The sequence below is a fragment of the Aedes albopictus genome, chromosome 1 (genome assembly GCF_035046485.1).
Source record: "Aedes albopictus strain Foshan chromosome 1, AalbF5, whole genome shotgun sequence".
NCBI lineage: Eukaryota > Metazoa > Arthropoda > Insecta > Diptera > Culicidae > Aedes > Aedes albopictus.
This window is the reverse complement of record NC_085136.1, coordinates 310,713,955-310,733,199: the sequence shown is the minus strand read 5'-3', so window position 1 is coordinate 310,733,199 and position 19,245 is coordinate 310,713,955. Positions and strand designations below refer to the sequence as shown.

General features: G+C 44.7%; 3 protein-coding genes across 3 annotated transcripts in view; 1 reads left to right on the top strand and 2 right to left on the bottom strand.

Annotated features, from left to right (window-relative positions):
- LOC109423538 (uncharacterized) overlaps positions 1–12,540 on the top strand; it is a 13,422-nt gene extending 882 nt beyond the window's left edge. The window contains exons 2-4 of the mRNA XM_019698522.3: positions 1–68; positions 136–232; positions 12,121–12,540. The exon at positions 1–68 is cut by the window's left edge and continues 45 nt beyond it. Of these exons, the coding sequence (XP_019554067.3) occupies positions 1–68; positions 136–232; positions 12,121–12,488 (533 nt within the window). The 3' untranslated portion in view covers positions 12,489–12,540. The remainder of the gene's footprint in view (positions 69–135; positions 233–12,120) is intronic.
- On the bottom strand, positions 246–12,113 carry LOC134285739 (uncharacterized). The gene is made up of 2 exons (XM_062847132.1): positions 1,702–12,113; positions 246–1,634 (listed from the first exon to the last, which is right to left on the bottom strand). The coding sequence occupies exon 1, from the start codon at positions 4,506–4,508 to the stop codon at positions 2,619–2,621; it is 1,890 nt and encodes a 629-aa protein (XP_062703116.1). The 5' UTR covers positions 4,509–12,113; the 3' UTR covers positions 246–1,634; positions 1,702–2,618.
- An 82-nt stretch (positions 12,541–12,622) lies between the features above and the next one.
- On the bottom strand, positions 12,623–15,305 carry LOC109402410 (synaptic vesicle glycoprotein 2B-like). Its single transcript, XM_062847133.1, has 4 exons — positions 14,598–15,305; positions 14,220–14,544; positions 13,196–14,167; positions 12,623–13,135 (listed from the first exon to the last, which is right to left on the bottom strand). The coding sequence occupies exons 1-4, from the start codon at positions 14,680–14,682 to the stop codon at positions 12,928–12,930; spliced, it is 1,590 nt and encodes a 529-aa protein (XP_062703117.1). The 5' UTR covers positions 14,683–15,305; the 3' UTR covers positions 12,623–12,927.
- Between the last annotated feature and the right edge of the window lie 3,940 nt (positions 15,306–19,245).

Here is a 19,245-nt window from a genome sequence, read left to right as displayed (position 1 = left end):
ACGGAACTAGCGAGTTGTTCGCCTACCCGGAACAGCAGTCCTCCATTGAGTCCAATCAGAACGCCAAGGTATAGTAGTCAATCCGTTACAGGGACTGGGAAAAAACACATTCAACGATATGAACCCGCTTTGTAGAATCGAACCCCGGTGTACATCCCGAACCGGTGCCAGAAGAACGAAATTCTCTATCCGGGCGATCAGGAAAGCGATTGGGTGTGCGACTGCAAACCAAGTGAGTATTTATAACATAAATAAATATGAATCGTCGTCGCCGGTTCGGTTGTTGATTGTAGAAAAGTAGTGTGATTGCACAAGGGAGCATACTTCGACCAGACCGCAGGCGCAGTGTAGTGTCTTTATCAAATTTCGGTATGAACGGGGATTTTTCTTTTCCGTCAGACGGGTTATCACGAATCGCGTGTGTCATTTGCTGAGATCAGTTCGTTTTTTTAGCCATAAACAAACCGATCACCGTTAGGCTGGAGCGCGTTAGTCAAGGCTGAGCCGGGTTGAATTTGATTTTTGAGTTTGTTTTATGATCTCGCCTGATGAGTTGTTTTCAGTTCAGCGCATAGCATATTGCTGTAATTTTTTTCTGATTTATACTGCTTTTGGACAACGGTAATCTGAACGCAATCTAAATATGCATTATAAACTTTGTAGGTAATCCAAAGTACTTTGCAGTTTCAACATTGGTTTGTCTAAGAAAAAAAAAAGAACTAACTAGTTCACAATTATGCCACAAAAGTTCAACTTATTGGAGGCAGTGGCTTGATTTCCGCAACAGGGGAGGAAAAAAACTAGTTCACTATCGGGTAGCATATGATATAATGATCAACTTTGCCGAAGACGAAATTCTTCTATGTAGCCTGATTCTCGAGATACAGCAGCTAAGAAATTTTAGGACTCACTAGCGCCACCACGCGGATAAATCTACATCCAACTAGTTCACTATCGGGTAGCTTCTGATATCCTGATCAACTTTGCCGTTGACGAAATTCTTCTATGTAGTCTGATTCTCGAGATACAGAAGTTTAGAATTTTTAGGACTCACTAGCGCCTCCTAGCGGATAAACCTAGAACCAACAAGTTCACTGGACGAAATTCGTCCATATGGTCTGATTCTCGAGATACGAGCGCGACGGTATTGGCAATGGCTGTTGACGCAACTCCGATCAAAGCAAAATGTTCCATGATCACTAGCGCCACCTACTGGAACGAATACGTACTAAATTACGTACTATCGGAGAGTCCTTGCCCTTCTCAAAAACTTTGCCGAAGACACCAGTCTTCTAACATGCCTCATTTCTCTACGGTTATCGCAAAAGTTACTTGCATTCATGCATTAATAAAATATTACCATGAGGGGTCATTCAAAACCAGAGTGTAAACAAAACTTTCTCTGACTTTCCAGACTATTTGTAAATCGATGAAAGCGGTAATGTCCGCGTCTTTCAATTAGTCTGTTAGAGTTCCCTTCCCTCAGATCTTGCTCCAGAGATTCTTTCAGAAGGATTCAGAGAAGCCTCCAGAAGATATATCAGGGATAGATCTAGAAGTTCCGTCAGGAATTCCTACACGAGGTCCTTTAAAGATTAGTCTAGGAGTTCGTCCAGGGATTCCTTCTGTAGTACCTTCAGTGTAAAGAATTAGCATTAAGTTAAAATTCACAAATACAAAGAAATTTTAAAAAAGTAGTACCTTCAGCAGGAGTTTCTCTTGGAGCAGAAATAAATGGTGACTGTACGAGTCGGAGGTTTAAACAAAACTATATATAACATTAACATTATTTTCTTAAACCTTTGAAGCCGTAATTTTTCCTGTTTTTTTTCTACGTTTTTCTGTAGTTTTGGTGGTCAATAGCATAAAAACGGTAGATTATTGTTTCTGGACATCCTAGGTCATCCAAGCTTTTCTTGAGTTTAGATGCTAAAGTCTACGGGTATAACGGTAGCTTCTTTAATTATACAAAGCTACGATTTGTAATCTATCAAGTCCAGTAAGTCTTCTGAAAGGTTAATAGACAATATCAGATCAGTCGGGATATCCTAGGTCATCCAAACTGTTCTTGAGTTTAGATCTTGAAGTCTACGGGTGAAACGGTAACTTTTTTCATCATACAAAGCTACGATTTGTAATCTATCGTGTCCAGTAAGTCTTCTAAAAGTCCAATAAACAGTATCAGATCAGTCGGGATACCCTAGGTCATCCAAACTGTTCTTGAGTTTAGATCTTGAAGTCTACGGGTGTAACGGTAACTTTTTTAATTATACAAAACTACGATTTGTAATCTGTCATGTCCAGTAAGTCTTCAAAAAGTTCAATAAACAGTACCAGATCAGTCGGGATATCCTAGGTCATCCAAACTGTTCTTGAGTTAAGATTTTAATGTCTACGGGTGTAAAGGTAACTTCTTTAACTATACAAAGCTACGATTTGTAATCTATCATGTCCAGTAAGTCTTCTGAAAGGTTAATAGACAGTATCAGATCAGTCGGGATTCCCTAGGTCATCCGAACTGTTCTTGAGTTTAGATCTTAAAGTCTACGGGTGTAACCGTAACTTCTTTCATTAAAAGCTGTAATCTATCATTTCATTTATTTAGTATTACATCAAATTCAAGATAAAGCTGAATCAACAATATTTCTCCATAATACACGGTTCGTGGCTGCCGCTCTCCATCCTCGGTCGCGCCCGATGCTCGCCAAATCACGCTCCACCTGGTCCGCCCATCGTGCTCTCTGCGCTCCACGCCTTCTTGTGCCAACCGGATCTGTTGCAAACACCAGCTTTGCAGGGTTGTTGTCCGGCATTCTTGCAACATGCCCTGCCCACCGTATCCTTCCGGCTTTGGCCACCTTCTGGATGCTGGGTTCGCCGTAAAGTGCAGCGAGCTCGTGGTTCATCCTTCTCCGCCACACACCGTTCTCCTGCACACCGCCGAAGATCGTCCTTAGCACGCATCGCTCGAAAACTCCGAGTGCTTGCAGGTCCTCCTCGAGCATGGTCCATGTCTCGTGCCCGTAGAGGATTACCGGTCTTATTAGCGTTTTGTACATGATGCATTTGGTGCGTGGGTGAATCTTTTTCGACCGCAGTTTCTTCTGGAGCCCGTAGTAGGCCCGACTTCCGCTGATGATGCGCCTCCGAATTTCACGGCTCACGTTGTTGTCAGCCGTCAGTAAGGATCCGAGGTAGACGAATTCCTCCACCACCTCGAAAGTATCCCCGTCTATCGTAACATTACTACCCAGACGGATCCGGTCGTTTTCGGTTCCGCCTACCAGCATGTACTTTGTTTTTGAAGCATTCACCACCAGTCCGACCTTTGCTGCTTCGCGTTTCAGGCGGGTGTACAGCTCTGCCACCGTTCCAAATGTTCTGGCAATAATGTCCATGTCGTCCGCAAAGCACACAAATTGTCCGGATTTTGTGAAAATCGTTCCCCGGCTGTTGAGCCCGGCTCGTCGCATCACACCTTCCAGAGCGATGTTGAAGAGTAGGCATGAGAGTCCATCACCTTGTCGCAGTCCCCGGCGAGATTCGAATGAACTAGATAGTTCACCCGAAACCCTTACGCAGTTTTGCACACCGTCCATCGTTGCTTTAATCAGTCTAGTCAGCTTCCCAGGAAAGCCGTTTTCGTCCATGATTCTCCATAGCTCTGCGCGGTCGATACTGTCGTATGCCGCTTTGAAGTCGATGAACAGGTGATGCGTTGGGACCTGGTATTCACGGCATTTCTGGAGGATTTGCCGTACGGTAAAGATCTGGTCCGTTGTCGACCGGCCGTCGATGAAGCCGGCTTGGTAACTTCCCACGAACTCATTTGTTTTTGGTGACAGACGACGGAAGATGATCTGGGATAGCACTTTGTAGGCAGCATTCAAAATAGTGATCGCCCTGAAGTTCTCACATTCCAAATGGTCGCCTTTCTTGTGAATGGGGCAGATTACCCCTTCCTTCCACTCCTCCGGTAGCTGTTCGGTTTCCCAGATCCTGACTATCAGCCGATGCAGACAGGTGGCCAACTTTTCTGGGCCCATCTTGATGAGTTCAGCTGCGATACCATCCTTACCAGCTGCTTTGTTGGTTTTGAGCTGGTGAATGGCATCCTTAACTTCCCTCAGCGTGGGAGTTGGTTCATTTCCGTCCTCCGCTGCACTGGCGTCGTCGTTTCCTCCGTTGCCGTGGGCTCCCGTGCCTACGTTCTCCACGCCGTTCAGGTGCTGATCGAAGTGCTGCTTCCACCTTTCGATCACCTCACGTCCGTTCGTCAAGAGGCCTCCGTCTTTATCCCTGCATATTTCGGCTCGCGGCACGAAGCCGTTGCGGGATGCGTTGAGCTTCTGATAGAACTTCCGTGTTTCTTGGGAACGGCACAGCAGTTCCATTTCTTCACACTCCGCTTCTTCCAGGCGGCGCTTTTTCTCCCGAAAGAGGCGGGTCTGCTGTTTCCGCTTCTGTTTATAACGTTCCACGTTCTGTCGAGTCCCTTGCTGCAGCATTACCGCCCTCGCTGCATTCTTCTCCTCCAAAACCGTTCTGCACTCTTCGTCGAACCATTCGTTCCGTCGATTCCGTTCCACGTACCCGATGGTGCTCTCGGCTGCGTCGTTGATGGCTGCTTTCACTGTACTCCAGCAGTCCTCTAGAGGGGCCTCTTCGAGCTCACCCTCGTCTGGCAACGCGGCCTCGAGATTCTGCGCGTATGCTGAGGCGACATCCGTTTGCTTCAATCGCTCTAATCTCTGTAATCTATCATGTCCAGTAAATTTTCTGAGTGTTATAGTGGTTGTTTTTATCAACTAAGCTTCATAAGTAAGGAAGCTCTTAATATCCCAAAAATATATAACAACGCTCATTATTCCTCTAACTACTTCGGTAAGTGCAGTGGATTATGTAACACTACTTAACGTAGTGCAAAAGCTATTATCACAGGAGTAGATAATCTTCGGAGTAGTGTTGCTGATCTGGAATATCTCAAAGCTATCTTGAAATGACTAATGATATGCCAGGGGGATTACAGATTACAGTTTAAAGTTCATTGTGAGAATAAATACTGTTACTATCGAGAGCTAAAGTTTGGACGATCATCAATATCCTAAAGGTTTATAATAACATATAGTAGACTTCAGGTTGAGCCACTCACCGCCATTGATTATGAAATGTTACTCAGAATGTCAGATATAGCCTGATATTACGAGAGTAGACCTGAAGTTCTGAACTCAAAGATAGTTTGGCAGACCTGGAACATTCCCATAGTGTCTTTAAATGATATTTGAGATTTCAAGAGCTTCACGGATCTCAGCAGATTATGATATGCTATTATTTATGGCGAAAACTCATAGTTTTTTTTGTAGATTTGAAGGACTTCATTATAAAAGAGTTTGGACGACCTTGAATGTCCCAAAGGTTTATAATAAGCTAGTAGACTTCAGATTGCTCCAGTAACTGCCGTTGATTATGCAGCGTTACTCAGTACAGCAGATATGGCTACTGTTACGAGTGTAGACCTGAAGTTGTGAACTCCAATGTAGTTTGGCTGATCTCGAATATCCCTATAGTGTCTGTAAATGACATTCTAGATTTTAAAAGCTTCACGGATCCCAGTAGGTTACACAATGCTATTATTTGTGGCGAAATAACATAAAACTATTCTTGTAGATTTGAAGGACTTCACTACAGGACAGTTTGGAACACCTAGAACAACCCAGAATATAAAACACCTTTTGATATTCTTAACGAAGGCTAAATGAATACATATAAACGGAACCCACATCCAAGTTCAGCTTTTAGAACAATGTGTAGGTCAATCGTTTCGTTTTCCCAAATTTCATGGTGTTCAGGATGTTTTAGGTTTTCAATGGAAGTCCCAAATACAAATATTGCCATTTTTCGCTAATCGAGGACTCAGTTTGCAACAACTTTGCCGAAGACAGTAATCTGTTTTATCGAATGGGTGGATTTATACAGTCGTTTCTATGTTGGGGTCATATATGACCCCTCCGGGTCCAAAGGGTTAAGGCATACTCAAATTCTAGTGGTCGTACTTACTTCAAGGCTGGCTTCCTGAACACTCCTCCTCAAGCGCGATATATCGCAAGTCCACCAAAAGTTTCAACAACCACATCAGCTCCTAGCTTGCTTCAGAAATCGCCACGTACACGGCCTCTGCTGAAGAAGCTGTCACGTATTGATGTTCACGAGCTGTTCACGATATCGATCCTTTCCCAAGTTGAAATACGAAACCGGTGTCGGATTTATCTCCTGGCCAATCCGCGTCAGCGTATCCAATCTGATCACCAGCTCCGCCGAGTATCAACTTCAGGTCAGCAGTCAGCAGACAAATATCGCCAACGTGCGTTTCGCTTCTGTTCAGTCCGTTTTGGTTGGTTTGCTAACCTTTCGTCCAAAAATTGACGCGCTTATAGCGATGTTAGGTCTGCAACATACCGCCAAAAGCAAAGTTCCGATCAAATGCATGTATTTCTCTCTCGTCGGTAGTATATTCTTCTTCATTTCCTCCTTTTGCTTGATGTTGAGTTAACCAGGATCCATCGGTATTGCAGACGGTTTAGCTTCATCCAATTGGAACGTCACGGCCAATGATTGGATGTAGTTCTTTTGACGTTGACTTCGCCAAGGCAAGTGTTGAAGTTTTCCGTGAGATGGGCCTTTACTGTTCTATTTTCTTCTTCTTCTGAGCTGACGATTAGCTTGTCGTCAATGTAAAGCAGGATAAACGACAGATGTTCCCCTTTCTTCTTCAGAAATAGACAGCAATCAGCTTCTGCATGTATTAGACAAGAATCATCAATACGTCTGTGATCTTTTTGTTCCAAATCCTTCCTGACTGTATAAGACCACACATCTTCGGGTTTGACATCTATGTGCTTTACTTGCATTCTTCGCATACCAGCTACAGACAAAACCACACGAAGTGTTGCTTATTTCGCAACTGGAGCAGAAACAGTTTCATACTCAGTTCCATGTTTCTGACTGTAGCCTTGAGCAAAAAGACTAGCTTTCCAACGGCAGACATTTCCCTTTTCATCGACCTTCCTTTTGTAAATCCATCGGTTTACGCTCTGGGGATAGCTTGACTGTTTCTCACGTCCGATTATCGATTAATGACGCATCCATTGCTCTGTTCCACAGATCGCGCTTGTCACAGGATGTCGCTTCAGTGTAGCTTCTAGGATCTTCGGTCGTATTGTTCACTAATCGGCCACTTTCATGATACCTCGCTGGTCCTTTTGTTGAACGATTTGAAGTTCGTGCTGGTGTAGCCGGATGTTCGACGTTCAGTGCGGCTGTCGTTATCACCACTTGATCATCACAATCTTCGTAGTCGGATTCTTCCTCAATTTGCACTGATTCGCCGTGAATGTGCCATGCAACGATAGAAAAAAGATTAGGTTTGGATGTTGTGCCTGATACTGTTCGTAACAGATGTCTCCAATGTTGACGTCCTGGCTCTTGAAAAAAAAAATTGGCATCTTCTTCGGGATCCACACATACGCTTCGGTTCCTTGAAACCAGGCTGCTTCTCCACCATATCTCATGAGGCGTTCGCTCAACTGATCTTGACGGTAGGCGATTTTGTAGATAGTTAGCGGTACATACAACTTCCGCTCAGTATTTCAGTGGTAGTCCAGCGTCGAGAATCATACATCTCGCCATTTCCTTCAGAGACCGATTCTTCCTTTTAGCAATCCCGTTCTGTTGCGGTGTGTGAGGCGTCGCTAATTTCTGACGAATGCCTCTCTTCTGTCAGATCCACAAAGTAGCTCCAGTCTCCACCCGTATGTGATGTAGCGTCCGAATCTGTAATCCATTTTTCAGCTGGTTTCTCGGCTCCAAGCGTCATGAATGCGAAATCGTTGCTCTCGTACAGTCTTGGCTTTCGAAAATTTCCTTCGTTCTCTTCGGTCATCTTTCGTCGCTTCCGCTTCCAACACTCTCATTACTTGTATCCTCACTTGTGAAAATAGTGGCATATTAACGTCCTTTTGCCCGATCCTGCCTTTAGAACCGTTTCCTCGCTGTTATTCCGTTACTTCGTCGCTTCATCAATTAACTTTGTCTTGACCAACTCCAAGGTAAGTTCTACATCGGTACGTCCCTCAGGAGCCGTCATTAAGGTGTTGAATGACTTCGGGAGAATGCTCAGGACTAATAGCACCTACAACTTCTTGACCAGTTGAAGTCCGACCAGCGACAGACATCAAACGGTTCTCCCATTTCAGTTACGTGCCGCTCAATGTTTTCGGAATAGGTACCGCTTCAGTATCAAATTTCTTAGGTACGACGCATTTGACGGTACAGCGGTGACATAGTAGATAGTTTCGTGAAACGAAGCGCAGTGCAACGCGTTCGCGAGCGAACAGTTGTTGTAACCGCCAGGGCAAAACGCATGGTCAGTCAGTCAGAGTGAACGCGAAATGCAGCGTCGGTAGCTGCGTCAAACCATTCCATCGCATCACGCGCCGCTTTACTGTGTCATCGACCTAAGGTATGCACGGTGATTGCTTGGACAACAACTGATCGATGGTTGGCTACTATGTTAGTCTCCAACATTCCAGGACTCGTGCCCGTCTAGGTGCACACCGGTCTTATAGGTGCGAGGGTGTATCTTTTTAGACCACAGATTCTTGTTCTATTGGAATTCCTATTAACATGGGACAACTATCCTGCACTCGGCAGCATAGTAGGAACGACTTGCACTGATGTACGCCACTAGCGTGCGACCATGCCGAGCTCTTGACGCGTACTGAATAAGACACCAGCAAACAAACTGCTTGGTGGCTAGGTATGCGGAGTGCGAGAGCAAGTCTCGGGTTCATAATAATAATTCGCTCTCACTTGTAGTTAGTGGGCACAAACGCGAGTGTGTTGTGGATTGGCATCTAAGCCGAAAGAGGGATGGGTTCGTGAAAAAGGAGTGTTCACGGTGTGGCTTCGGAGTCAGTTTGGCCTTCAATTCCGCAGAATCGTTACTTGTTCTGAGGCTTTGTTGGTTAAAGCGCCGGTCTAACGATTCGGAGTCGTGGGTTCGAATCCCACCAGAACGCGGGTTTTTTTTTACAAATTTCGTCTGTCAATTTGTCAATTAGCAACATTTCGTGCCTTCTAATTAAAAGTTTTTCCAGTATGTTTCTGACATACCAGTAAATCTGGGAAATGCCAGTTAAGGGCAATATTTATCATTGTTCCTTCGAAAGATTTCTCCAAAATTCCAATCAGGGATTTCTCCAAAAATTCCTCTAGAAATCGCTTTAGAGATGTCTGCAGTAGTTCCTTCAGAGATTCAGAAGCTTTCAGGGATGCCTCCAAGAGTTCCATTATGCCTTTTTTTTAGAAGATCTCTCAGGTATTGGACAGTAGTTCCTTCAGGGGTTCCTGCAAAAGCTCTTTGAGATAATCTTTCCAGAGGTGAATGCCGTATTGCGGTAAAGTCTCTTAAAAAAAATTCTGGAGAATTCGAGGATACCTTAAGGAGATCCATCAGTAATTCATCTAGAAGATCTTTCAGGGATTCCCATAGGGGTTCTTTCAGAGATTCCTCTAGGAGTTCCTTTAGAAATTTTTCTAAAATTCAGGAATCTCTAGGAGTTCATTCAGAGATCTCTCCAGGAGTTGCATTTAAGGTTTTTACAGGAGTTCCTTGCTGAAATTTCTTCCAGGATCCCTTGAGCAATTCCTTCAGGAATTATCTAAGGAGTTCCTACAGTAATTTCTGCAAGAGTTCCTTCAATAATTTCTCCAGGAATTATTTCAGAAGTTTCACTTCTGGATTCCCTTCTGGAATCGCTTCACCCAAGCAACATTTTTAAGTCGAGTTGATTCCAAGAGGATATAAACACCATCATGAAGCTAAAATAAAACTATCTAATAATGCATCCCACTTGGATTCCTTTTTGCATTTCTTCGGGATGATTCCTCGTTTAGATTTTTCAGAGGTTCTTTCAGGTATTCCTTCAGAAATTATTTGTTTAGTGGTTTTCTAGAGGTTCTTTTAGGTATTCATGCAGAAATCCCTTCAGGGATTAATCCAGGAGTTCCTTCAGACATTCTTTCAGGAGGATCCCGAGATGCATCCAGGATATCCAACAGGAATTCCTACAGGACGTCCTTTACGGATTAGTCTAGGTGTTCCCCTGGTGAATATTTAGAAGTTCAATCAGGAATTCCTAATGAAGGGATTAGTCCAAAAGTTCCTTCAGAAATTTGTGCAGGTATTTCAGGGATTCGCGTAGATGTTTATTCAGATTCCTGCTGGAGTTCTTTCGTGGATTTCTCCAGAAGTTCCTTCAGAGATCTCTCCAGGAATCTTTTTCAGGAATCTTTCAAGGATTTTCCTCAAAGATTCTTACAGGAGGATCGAAGGATACAGATGGGAGAATTATAGGATTCCCCAGAAGTTTCTTCATGGATTCATACAGAAATTCATACAGGGATTAATTCAGGAGTTCCTTCTAAGATTCCTCCAGTAGTTTCTTCAGGGATTCCCCCAGAAGTTCCTTTAGGAGTTCTTCCAGGGTTCGCTCCTGGAGTTCATTCGATTTTTTTTTCCTGGAGGATTCAGGAAAATCAGGAGTTGCATCAGAGATTTCTCCAGTAGCCCCTTCAAAAATTCTTCTAGGAGTTCATTCAAGAACTTCTTTAGGTTTATAATCAGGCAAACCTCCAGGATTTCCTCATGGAGTTCCTACAAGAACTTGTTGCATGTGAAGGATTCCCTTCTTTTATTTCTGAGGTTCTGAACTGTTCCATGATTTTTTTGGGACTTCTTCGTTATCATTTATCGAGGATTCCTCCTGGAATTCCTTCGAGGGTTTCTCCTGGATATCTTTCGATGATTCCTCCTGGCAATCGTTCGGGGATTTCTCCTGGAATTCCTTTGGAAACTCTCGCTAGAATTGCTTTGGGGATACCTCCAAGAATTCCTTCGAGGTTTTTTTCTGCTTCGGGGATTCCTCCTCGAATTTCTTCGGGTATTTTTCTGGAATTCTTTCTGGATTTCTACTCGACTTCCTTCGGGAACACCTCCTAGAATTCCTTTGGTGGTCCCCCTGGAATACCTTCTGGGGTTCTTCCTGGTAGTCATCGACATACTCCCGGCAGTAGGAAAACCGCTATTGTTAAGTTGCGGAAATAGCGTATCCCCTCGGGAGCATCCACAAACACAACAATTTCTTGATCGTTGCTTGACGTAATGGTTAGAAAAGATGCTAAATTTTGAGCATTTGGTGAATCCAATTCAGTAGAGATATGACTTCGAGTGATTTCTAAAATCGACACCATACGGCACGTTGTCATAAACACCTTCCGTATCTAAGAAAACACCGAAGCAAGATTTTGAGCGAATGCTTTGTGTACAACAATCACAGTAGACTTTCCAGATTGGAATGCATGCTAATTTACACGAAAAGGCATGTTAGCTATATGAACATGACAGATGTGATGATGGACAATACGTTCTGAGAATTTCAGAAGAAAGGAGGCCAAACTGATAGATCTGCCAGATCTACAGAAAATATAGCTCGGATATGAATGTCCGGATGTTATGTCCACACGGCCTTGCGAATTGATCTTAAAACCTCCGATTCAACCAGTCGATGTCTATTGCAACTTCTTCGACATTGTTTCTTGCGCTTAGCCAAATCAGAGTTACACCAAGGGATTCTCCTTGTGGTCTTCTACAAAAGCTTCCATGATGAAGGACGATGTAACATCAACGGCATCATCCAAATCACTAGCAGTGTCAATGGATAGTGAGTATCCGTTATGTGATCGTTATGTCTAACACTTCTTTTCTAGCAGACACCATGGAGATTCAAGATCTGTGCTACTTAAGTATTCCATCAAACTGAATTCTCTCAAATTGATAGCCCATACACCAGATGATGAGTAGTGGCTGATAATTGAGGTTCCCAAAAGATACAGCACTTACATCTTCTGTAGTTAGTACGAGTGTGCGTAGCGACGATTGCGTTGTTGACATGCACACATGCTCGAGGCATGATAAGCGATTGTATAAATACAAAAATACAAAAAAAATCTCAGATATGCCAGATTTCATTTAATTGAACACAACACCTCTTCTATTTTCAGCTTTCGTGTATCATCCACCATCCCGTCAGTGCTACCAACTGTTCACCCAGGCCTTCTGCGCAGAGGGACACATGGTGACCCTGCCAAACCCGGACAGCAAACAGCCGGAATGCGTTTTTAACAAATGCGCCAAACCAAACGTCACCATGGTGCCCTTCAATGACGAATGCGTTGAGCTAAATGCATACTATGACAAGTGTTCGATCGACAAGCTTCGACTGATCGTTGCCGTACGGGAAAGTAATAACACGCTGGGATGCATCAATATTTCCGCCGTTGCTGATCATAAAATAGAAGGCAGCCAAATTGACAGAGAGAAATCTAGTAAATCGAACGCCGCGGAAGGGGAACGCAAACGTAGACAGTAGGATAAACGACGGATGCGATTGATGGATTGAAATATATTTGATTTTTAAGCAAGTGATGTTTTTTTTTTCATTCACATTTCCAAGGGTATATCCTTTTGTTAAGTTTTCCTAACTTTAAGAATGACAACCTAAGATGAGAACGAACATATAGGACTTTATTGCTTGAAAAAAGATCATTCCAGGCTGAAACTTAATCAAATTGTATATGCATTGCAAATTAAATCCAGATTCCACCGGTTCGCGCCTTCAGCAGATTAACACAGTCGTTGTGTTGGACTCGCAACTCAATTAATTACAATTGATCGAGAACTAAATTGAGTCGCTAGGATAAACAGTCGTTCGTGTTCCCGATTGTGCAGAAGTTGTATATTCTGGTTCTGCGATCAGAACCTCAACGTTTACTTTGAAACTAATTTGGTAAGTATGTAATTTCCCAACGCTAGCACCTAGAAGAAACGCTGCTGCTCGATCGCGTTCGCTTGTAGATATTCGGAATGAAGAACGATAGGAGCGCACAAGTGACCAGTAGCACTCCGGGAATGGCAAAGGTCAGTTCACACTGGCTTTCCAGCAGAAAGCCGAATAGGTTGGATCCAACAACTCCTCCGAGACGTCCAAACATCGACGACATGCAAACGGCCATTGCCCTGAAAGTTGTAGATCGTTTGAATCAAACACAAATTGGAAGAATTTCGTAGAATCGTTACCTTAAATTCGTCGGAAACAAATCCACGGTGATCGCGCTGACAATACTGCCTGCAAACCCGCACATAACCAATATCATATAGCACCAGACGGAAAGCATGGGAATTTCGGAAAAGATGATTACGAAACCAGCGATTCCGCATCCACCGAACACAAACACCAAGATCGGCAGCCTTCCGACCACGTTGATGATCATTCCAATAATGGCGAACCCCGAAGCGTAGATCACCTCCAGAATGAACGACATTTCATACAAGGCGATATTCAAAGTTTGTCGACATTGGCCATCCACATCCGGTTCCGTATTCGTCGTATTGGTCTGAGCATAGGCTACATCGCAAACCCGGAACCGATCCTCGCCGGTTTCTTGAGTCTTGAAAACTTGGTCCAGTATGCTCGGAAAGAACATGTACGTCCCATGCGAGGTAAGGTAGGTTCCAAACTGAAGGAAACATACGATCGCAGTCTTCTTGAGGAACGATCCCATGAAGAGGGGAGCCGTCTGGTTCCAGACCAGCTTTCCCAACGCAGCGAGTCCCTTCGTATTCTGCAGTTCAGCCCGACGATCCTTAGACTGTTGAGCTTCCGTCTCCGGCAAAATCGAATCGATGGCGAGCGGTTCCGCCTTTCGGCGGTTGAACCGATGAACCCACTGAATGGTTTTGATCGCCTGATCCATGTCACCCTGCATGAGGACAAACTTCGGACTCTCCGGAAACCACAGCAATACGAAGGCGCTGATCAGCCCGGGAAGGCTACAAGCTACCAAGAACAGTCGCCACGGACGATAAACAACACCTAGGGACACGATCGGAAGCTCCCATTCCTGATTGATCACGGCATAGGCTATCGCCGGTAGCAAAACACACCCCAAACCGAATACGAACGATGCTCCCATGATAGCTCGGGATCCATTCTGCTGGTTGTGGAACTCACCCAGGTAGGCGTAGATCGTCGCCGACGATCCAGAAATACTGTAATTGGTCAGTGATCATCGCTGTACGAAATCAAACCATCGATACTCACAAAAACCCAGCCAAGAATCTACAAACCGTCATCATCCAGAAGTTGGTCATCAAACTGGACACGATCGTAACGGCGAACGTCAGGAACAAAGTCGGTACGATCACCTTCCGACGACCTTGGGTATCCGCCAGAAAGCCCCACAGGTGTGCGCTGACGATCACCCCCAGAAACCCAACGGCACTGAGGATACCCTTGTCCTGGGTCGAGAGTGCCAGATCGCATCCTGCCACTGCGATTACGTAGCTTATGCCGATCGTTTCCAGCAGAAACGCCGTCAAGATCGTGCCGGAAATGATCATCAAGACTATGTTACATGCTCCAAATTCTGAAAATTGATCAACTTAGCATTGCACAAACACCGAACTCCATTCTACTCACTGGCCATCGAGAGAGCTTCATCGAAGCTCAGACATCTTTCCGGAGTCTTGGGTCCTTGGGTCGGATCGACCGTGGTGGCAGCCATCGTGTTGCCACTCGCACTGACGCCGCTCAACTACCTAACTACCTGCTGTTCGCGGGTGATCCGAATCGGTTCAAAACTTTCGAAAGCAATGCCAAATATTTGAACAAACCGGCGGCGACGATGCCACAATTCACTCATTATCTTGCGCGCGGAACGCCCGGTACTCTGCGTCCGGCTAATGGGTTTAGGAAAGCTTGGTTCAGCGGCTACCGGCAGCGGCTTGGAGACTGAAAGATGGCCGATCCTTTCGGGCGGTGATCGTAGTAAGAGATTACTTCCGAGTAATTTATTTCCACCAACGACGTCTTTCGGTGTCTTATCTGTGTCGCAGGGAAACAATAATGCTGGATATAATCAGGGTAGGTTTATCAGTGTTGACCCTATGAGTATTGCGATGCATCAGATATGGGAGAATCGGTTGACTGCGATGGATATGTGTCTAGTGCGAGATCGGACGTAGTCGGAACAGGATCATCTCTATTCATTACTAAGTGGAATGATCGTTCAAGCACAACGCACTGCGAGCTGTTCCCAGGGAACACTGTTGAACTAGTTCTGACGAACTAATCATCCACCAGAATACTGGTGCGGCGTTCGAAACACCCCAGACGTGATTTCATGGTGCATTTACCGTGCTTCACGGTGATTTAAGTTCAAATGTAAGGCTCATATATAAGCTCCAGCTTGATTAGCTAAACAACGATTCGATGCATATAATCATATTGACCATTGAGTGTTGCGATGCATGGAACAGAACATGTTCAAAGGCCATTTTCACTCACAACTTCAAAGAACTATTTTAGATTGCTCGAAATACCTTGAAGAACGTTCGATAGCAATACTTCAGAATTGGATATCAACTTTAGAAAAGGTTTAGCTCATCGATAACTTCATATCGTTCATATTCAATAATAATAAAGGGATATTTATGCATTTATTTAGTACCTTCAATAGTATCTTTACGTGGATAAGGCTGAGTCTATAACTCTACGCCACACATTTCGAATGCCCTCTGCTTCTCTCAACATGCCCTGCGCCTACCGTAATCCTTCCAACTGTGGCCACCTTCTGGATGTATGGTTCGTCGTAGAGCGCAGCGAGTTCGTGTTTCAGACCCTGTTGGCCATGCCAACCTCAAAGCCCTCGTACGATGTAGACATCAATTTCTGGACTGGGTGGGTATGCTCCCGTTGTCCATATCTCCATTTTGGACATCTGCAACTCAGTTGCCGTTACCGATCGGTTCTCGGTATGGATCCGATATGATGGCGATATATGACCCCAACTCAGCGACTGCCTGACACAGCAGTTGCTGGGCTGCGTCACAGTGATTCGGGTTCAGCTGCGTTACCTAGACCACATGTATCTACAGTCCCACGACTTGTGTCCCTGTTCCAAGACACTTCAAGCTTTACTCCGGTGTCTCGTGTATGTCCAGCGGACCTACCAACCAGGCCACCCTGAGCTTTTCTATTTTAATGGACTTGTTAGCGTTCGCCACCTCGATACCCTCACCAAGCACCTCTTCCGTCTAACATTTGTAGACCCTTTCAGCTTCTACCGCGCTTAAGCTCGAGGATTATTTGGCCTGTACGGGTACGTCGAATATTGTGTACGTATGCTCCAATAGCCTAGGCTTCGCATCGCTTCTTATCGCCTTCAAGACTTCCGAGTGCTCAGACTTGTCCGTCTTGATGACGAGCGTATCAATCTTCTCGCGCTTGACACCCCTGGCATAGTGTCCCTGCGCTCCTCTTTCTGTCTGTTTCTATGCCTTCTTCAACAATCTCGTGGCTTTGCGAGCACCGCCTGGTAGCTCCCAGCTCACCTAACGGTTACCTCGCACGCTTCTGTGATTGCTTGGCGTAAGCAATCACGTTAGGCGTACCCTTCGGGTACGAAGTTTCAACGAAACCTGCTTAAGGTCCTTGCTGGTGTTTGACTTCGAGGGCGAGGACTTCCATGGCAAAAAGCCCATCTCTGTTCTTGTTAACGGCCCGCATAAACCACGTTTCAGCCATGACCTCTCCCGACGCGTATGCAGGATAGAAAATGAGGTTACCAACGCTGGGCCTTCGCACATAGCTATTTCTTCTTGTCTCTACTCTCCTTAGAGGAGACCGACAACCTAGACGATTCTTGCGAAGAGGTTAACCTCACCACTGCGTCACAGTGTTTCAGGTTTGGCTGCGTTACCTGTACTGTAATTTACCTGTTGATGCTCTCTTAAAGGCCGGACTTTGGGCCTCTCGTCTGGTGTTTGCTGTTCTCGAATTTCTTGGAATAGATCAAACACTCGGGAGGTTTCGTGAATCCTTGTCCTTTATGGCTTTAGCCTCCACATTGCCTGCTGCCATTTCAGCAAAAAGTAGCACCTGTTAGCTGACTCTCAGCCTCTCAACACAACCATTTTCTTGAACTATCAAAATTGCTGAGATCTCTGCTCGACTGTTCGGATCTTGGCAAAAATTTTAAAAGGTTCTGATATCGTGGCAACATGTATACTGTATTATGTGTTTTCAAAGTCCCAAAACTTGTTGTTGTTCCCAGTTGGGAACGCCTGAAACAAGAATACGGCGGTTTTCTAAATGCTCAACGAGCTCATCAACTAACCCTGCTTGAGTTTCCTGCATTGACATCCACCACAGGTAACCGAATGAAGGACACTTGAATCCCCGCAGTTGAGCTTTTCCGCATCCGTAATCTCACTCAAGTTGTTACAGTGAGAGCTCTCATTTCTTATCCTTCGCCAAGGACTACTATTCTAGCAAACATGTGTAGGCGGGGCCCTTGCGTTCGGTATACTTTCTAAGCTTAAGCATCATTTCACTTGTGCGAGTACGTTCGATAGTGCATACGTCGGATTCTAGATCTGTGAACTTTACATTGCACCTCAACGCCTTCAGGACAGACGTTTCTCTTTGGCTATATTTCTCGTTCCTTTGATTTCTTGGCTGGTGTCCCTCAATTCCGAGAACTGGAGTTATGTACGATGAGTCATTTCCTCTTGTTGACCTTTCCGCTCCTGATGACGGAAACCATCGTCATTTTCTTTCAAGTTCAACTTCAATGTTTAGAGTGCTAATCTCTATTAAGTCTTGGTACTGCCTTAATCAGTACTTTGTCGAAGCTAGCTAGCCACCTATTTCTATTCTATTATAGTGCTTGCACAGCCAGTATTGAAAAGCATCCTGGAAATATCAGAATATCTTCTGATATTTTCTTGTCAATATTAATATTTGCAGCATATCATCGATGATGTGATACAAATATTAAAACGGCCAGGCCCACTGTGCAGACTATTAGGTTTGAAGATAGTTCAAAAACTTGCGGCAATTAGATTATCCACTTATGAATAACATAATTACCTCAATTTTTGGAATATGATAAAAGAAGAAACGGGGACAACCGTACCAACCGTTTCATTTTCAGGGGGATTGGGTTTGTACGTATAATCTTTGGGAGTGACTTTGCTAAGAAAGTTAATGACACTCCATCGATGCAATGAGAAATAGCGTGACTGCGATCACAGACTCTTGCGGGATGCCATTCTCGAGCAACCTCGGCAAGGAGGTTGCATTCAAAATTCGAAAACTGTGATTACATAGGAAATTAGCTACGTAGGTAAACATGCACCCTCGAATACCCCATCTCTTTAGGGTTGTCTAGATAGGGTTAACCATCCACTCGAGTGTTTTCCCCATGCAACTAAGTAAGGTTATTGGCCTATTCCGTCAGCGTCTAGTCCATCCTCTCTTTATAGATAGGAATAACTAACCCTTCTTTCCACTCATCAGCTATAGCGCCAGTGTGACGTACCCGGTTCGTTGTGTCCAGCAGGGCTAACCGGTCGATAAGTATGGGAGTTTTCTAAGGATATGATACCCAATATCGTCAGAATTTGCAGCCTTTTCCGTGCCATAGCTGAGGACCCAGTTGAGCTCGTTCAAACTGAAATATTGTTTTCTTTTCTTTATGGCTCTACGTCCCCACTGGGACTGGGCCTGCCCCGCTTCAACGTGTTCTTTGAGCATTTCTACAGTTATGTATTAATTGAAGGGCTTCCTTTGCCTGCCATTGCATGAATTTGTATATTGTGAGGCAAGGACAATGATACACTATGCCCAGGGAGTCGAGAAAATTTCCCGACCGGAACGGGAATCGAACCCGCTGTCTCCGGATTGGCGAACCATAGCCTTAACCACTAGGCTAACTGGAGACCCCTAACTGAAATACTTATTGTAGTCTATTACTAGACAAACGTCACCTTCGTTTTCAAGTGAGTAGCAGAACTCGGCTTCTGCCAATGATGTGGCGTGCAGGAACGATTTGCTGAAATTTCTATTTACCGACACCTTGACAAATTGATCAGCAAAGGCCTCAGCGACCGTCTGTTCTTACCAATAACATTTTTGGCCTTCCTTCATATTTCCGCTGAACTAGTGGTCTCAATGATCTTCGCTGGTCACTACCATGAAGATCGTCATCTTACCTTACCTTACCGATCAGGCTAAGGCCTGGGTGGCCTCTACTGTACATAGAAGCCGTCTCCAATCCACTCGA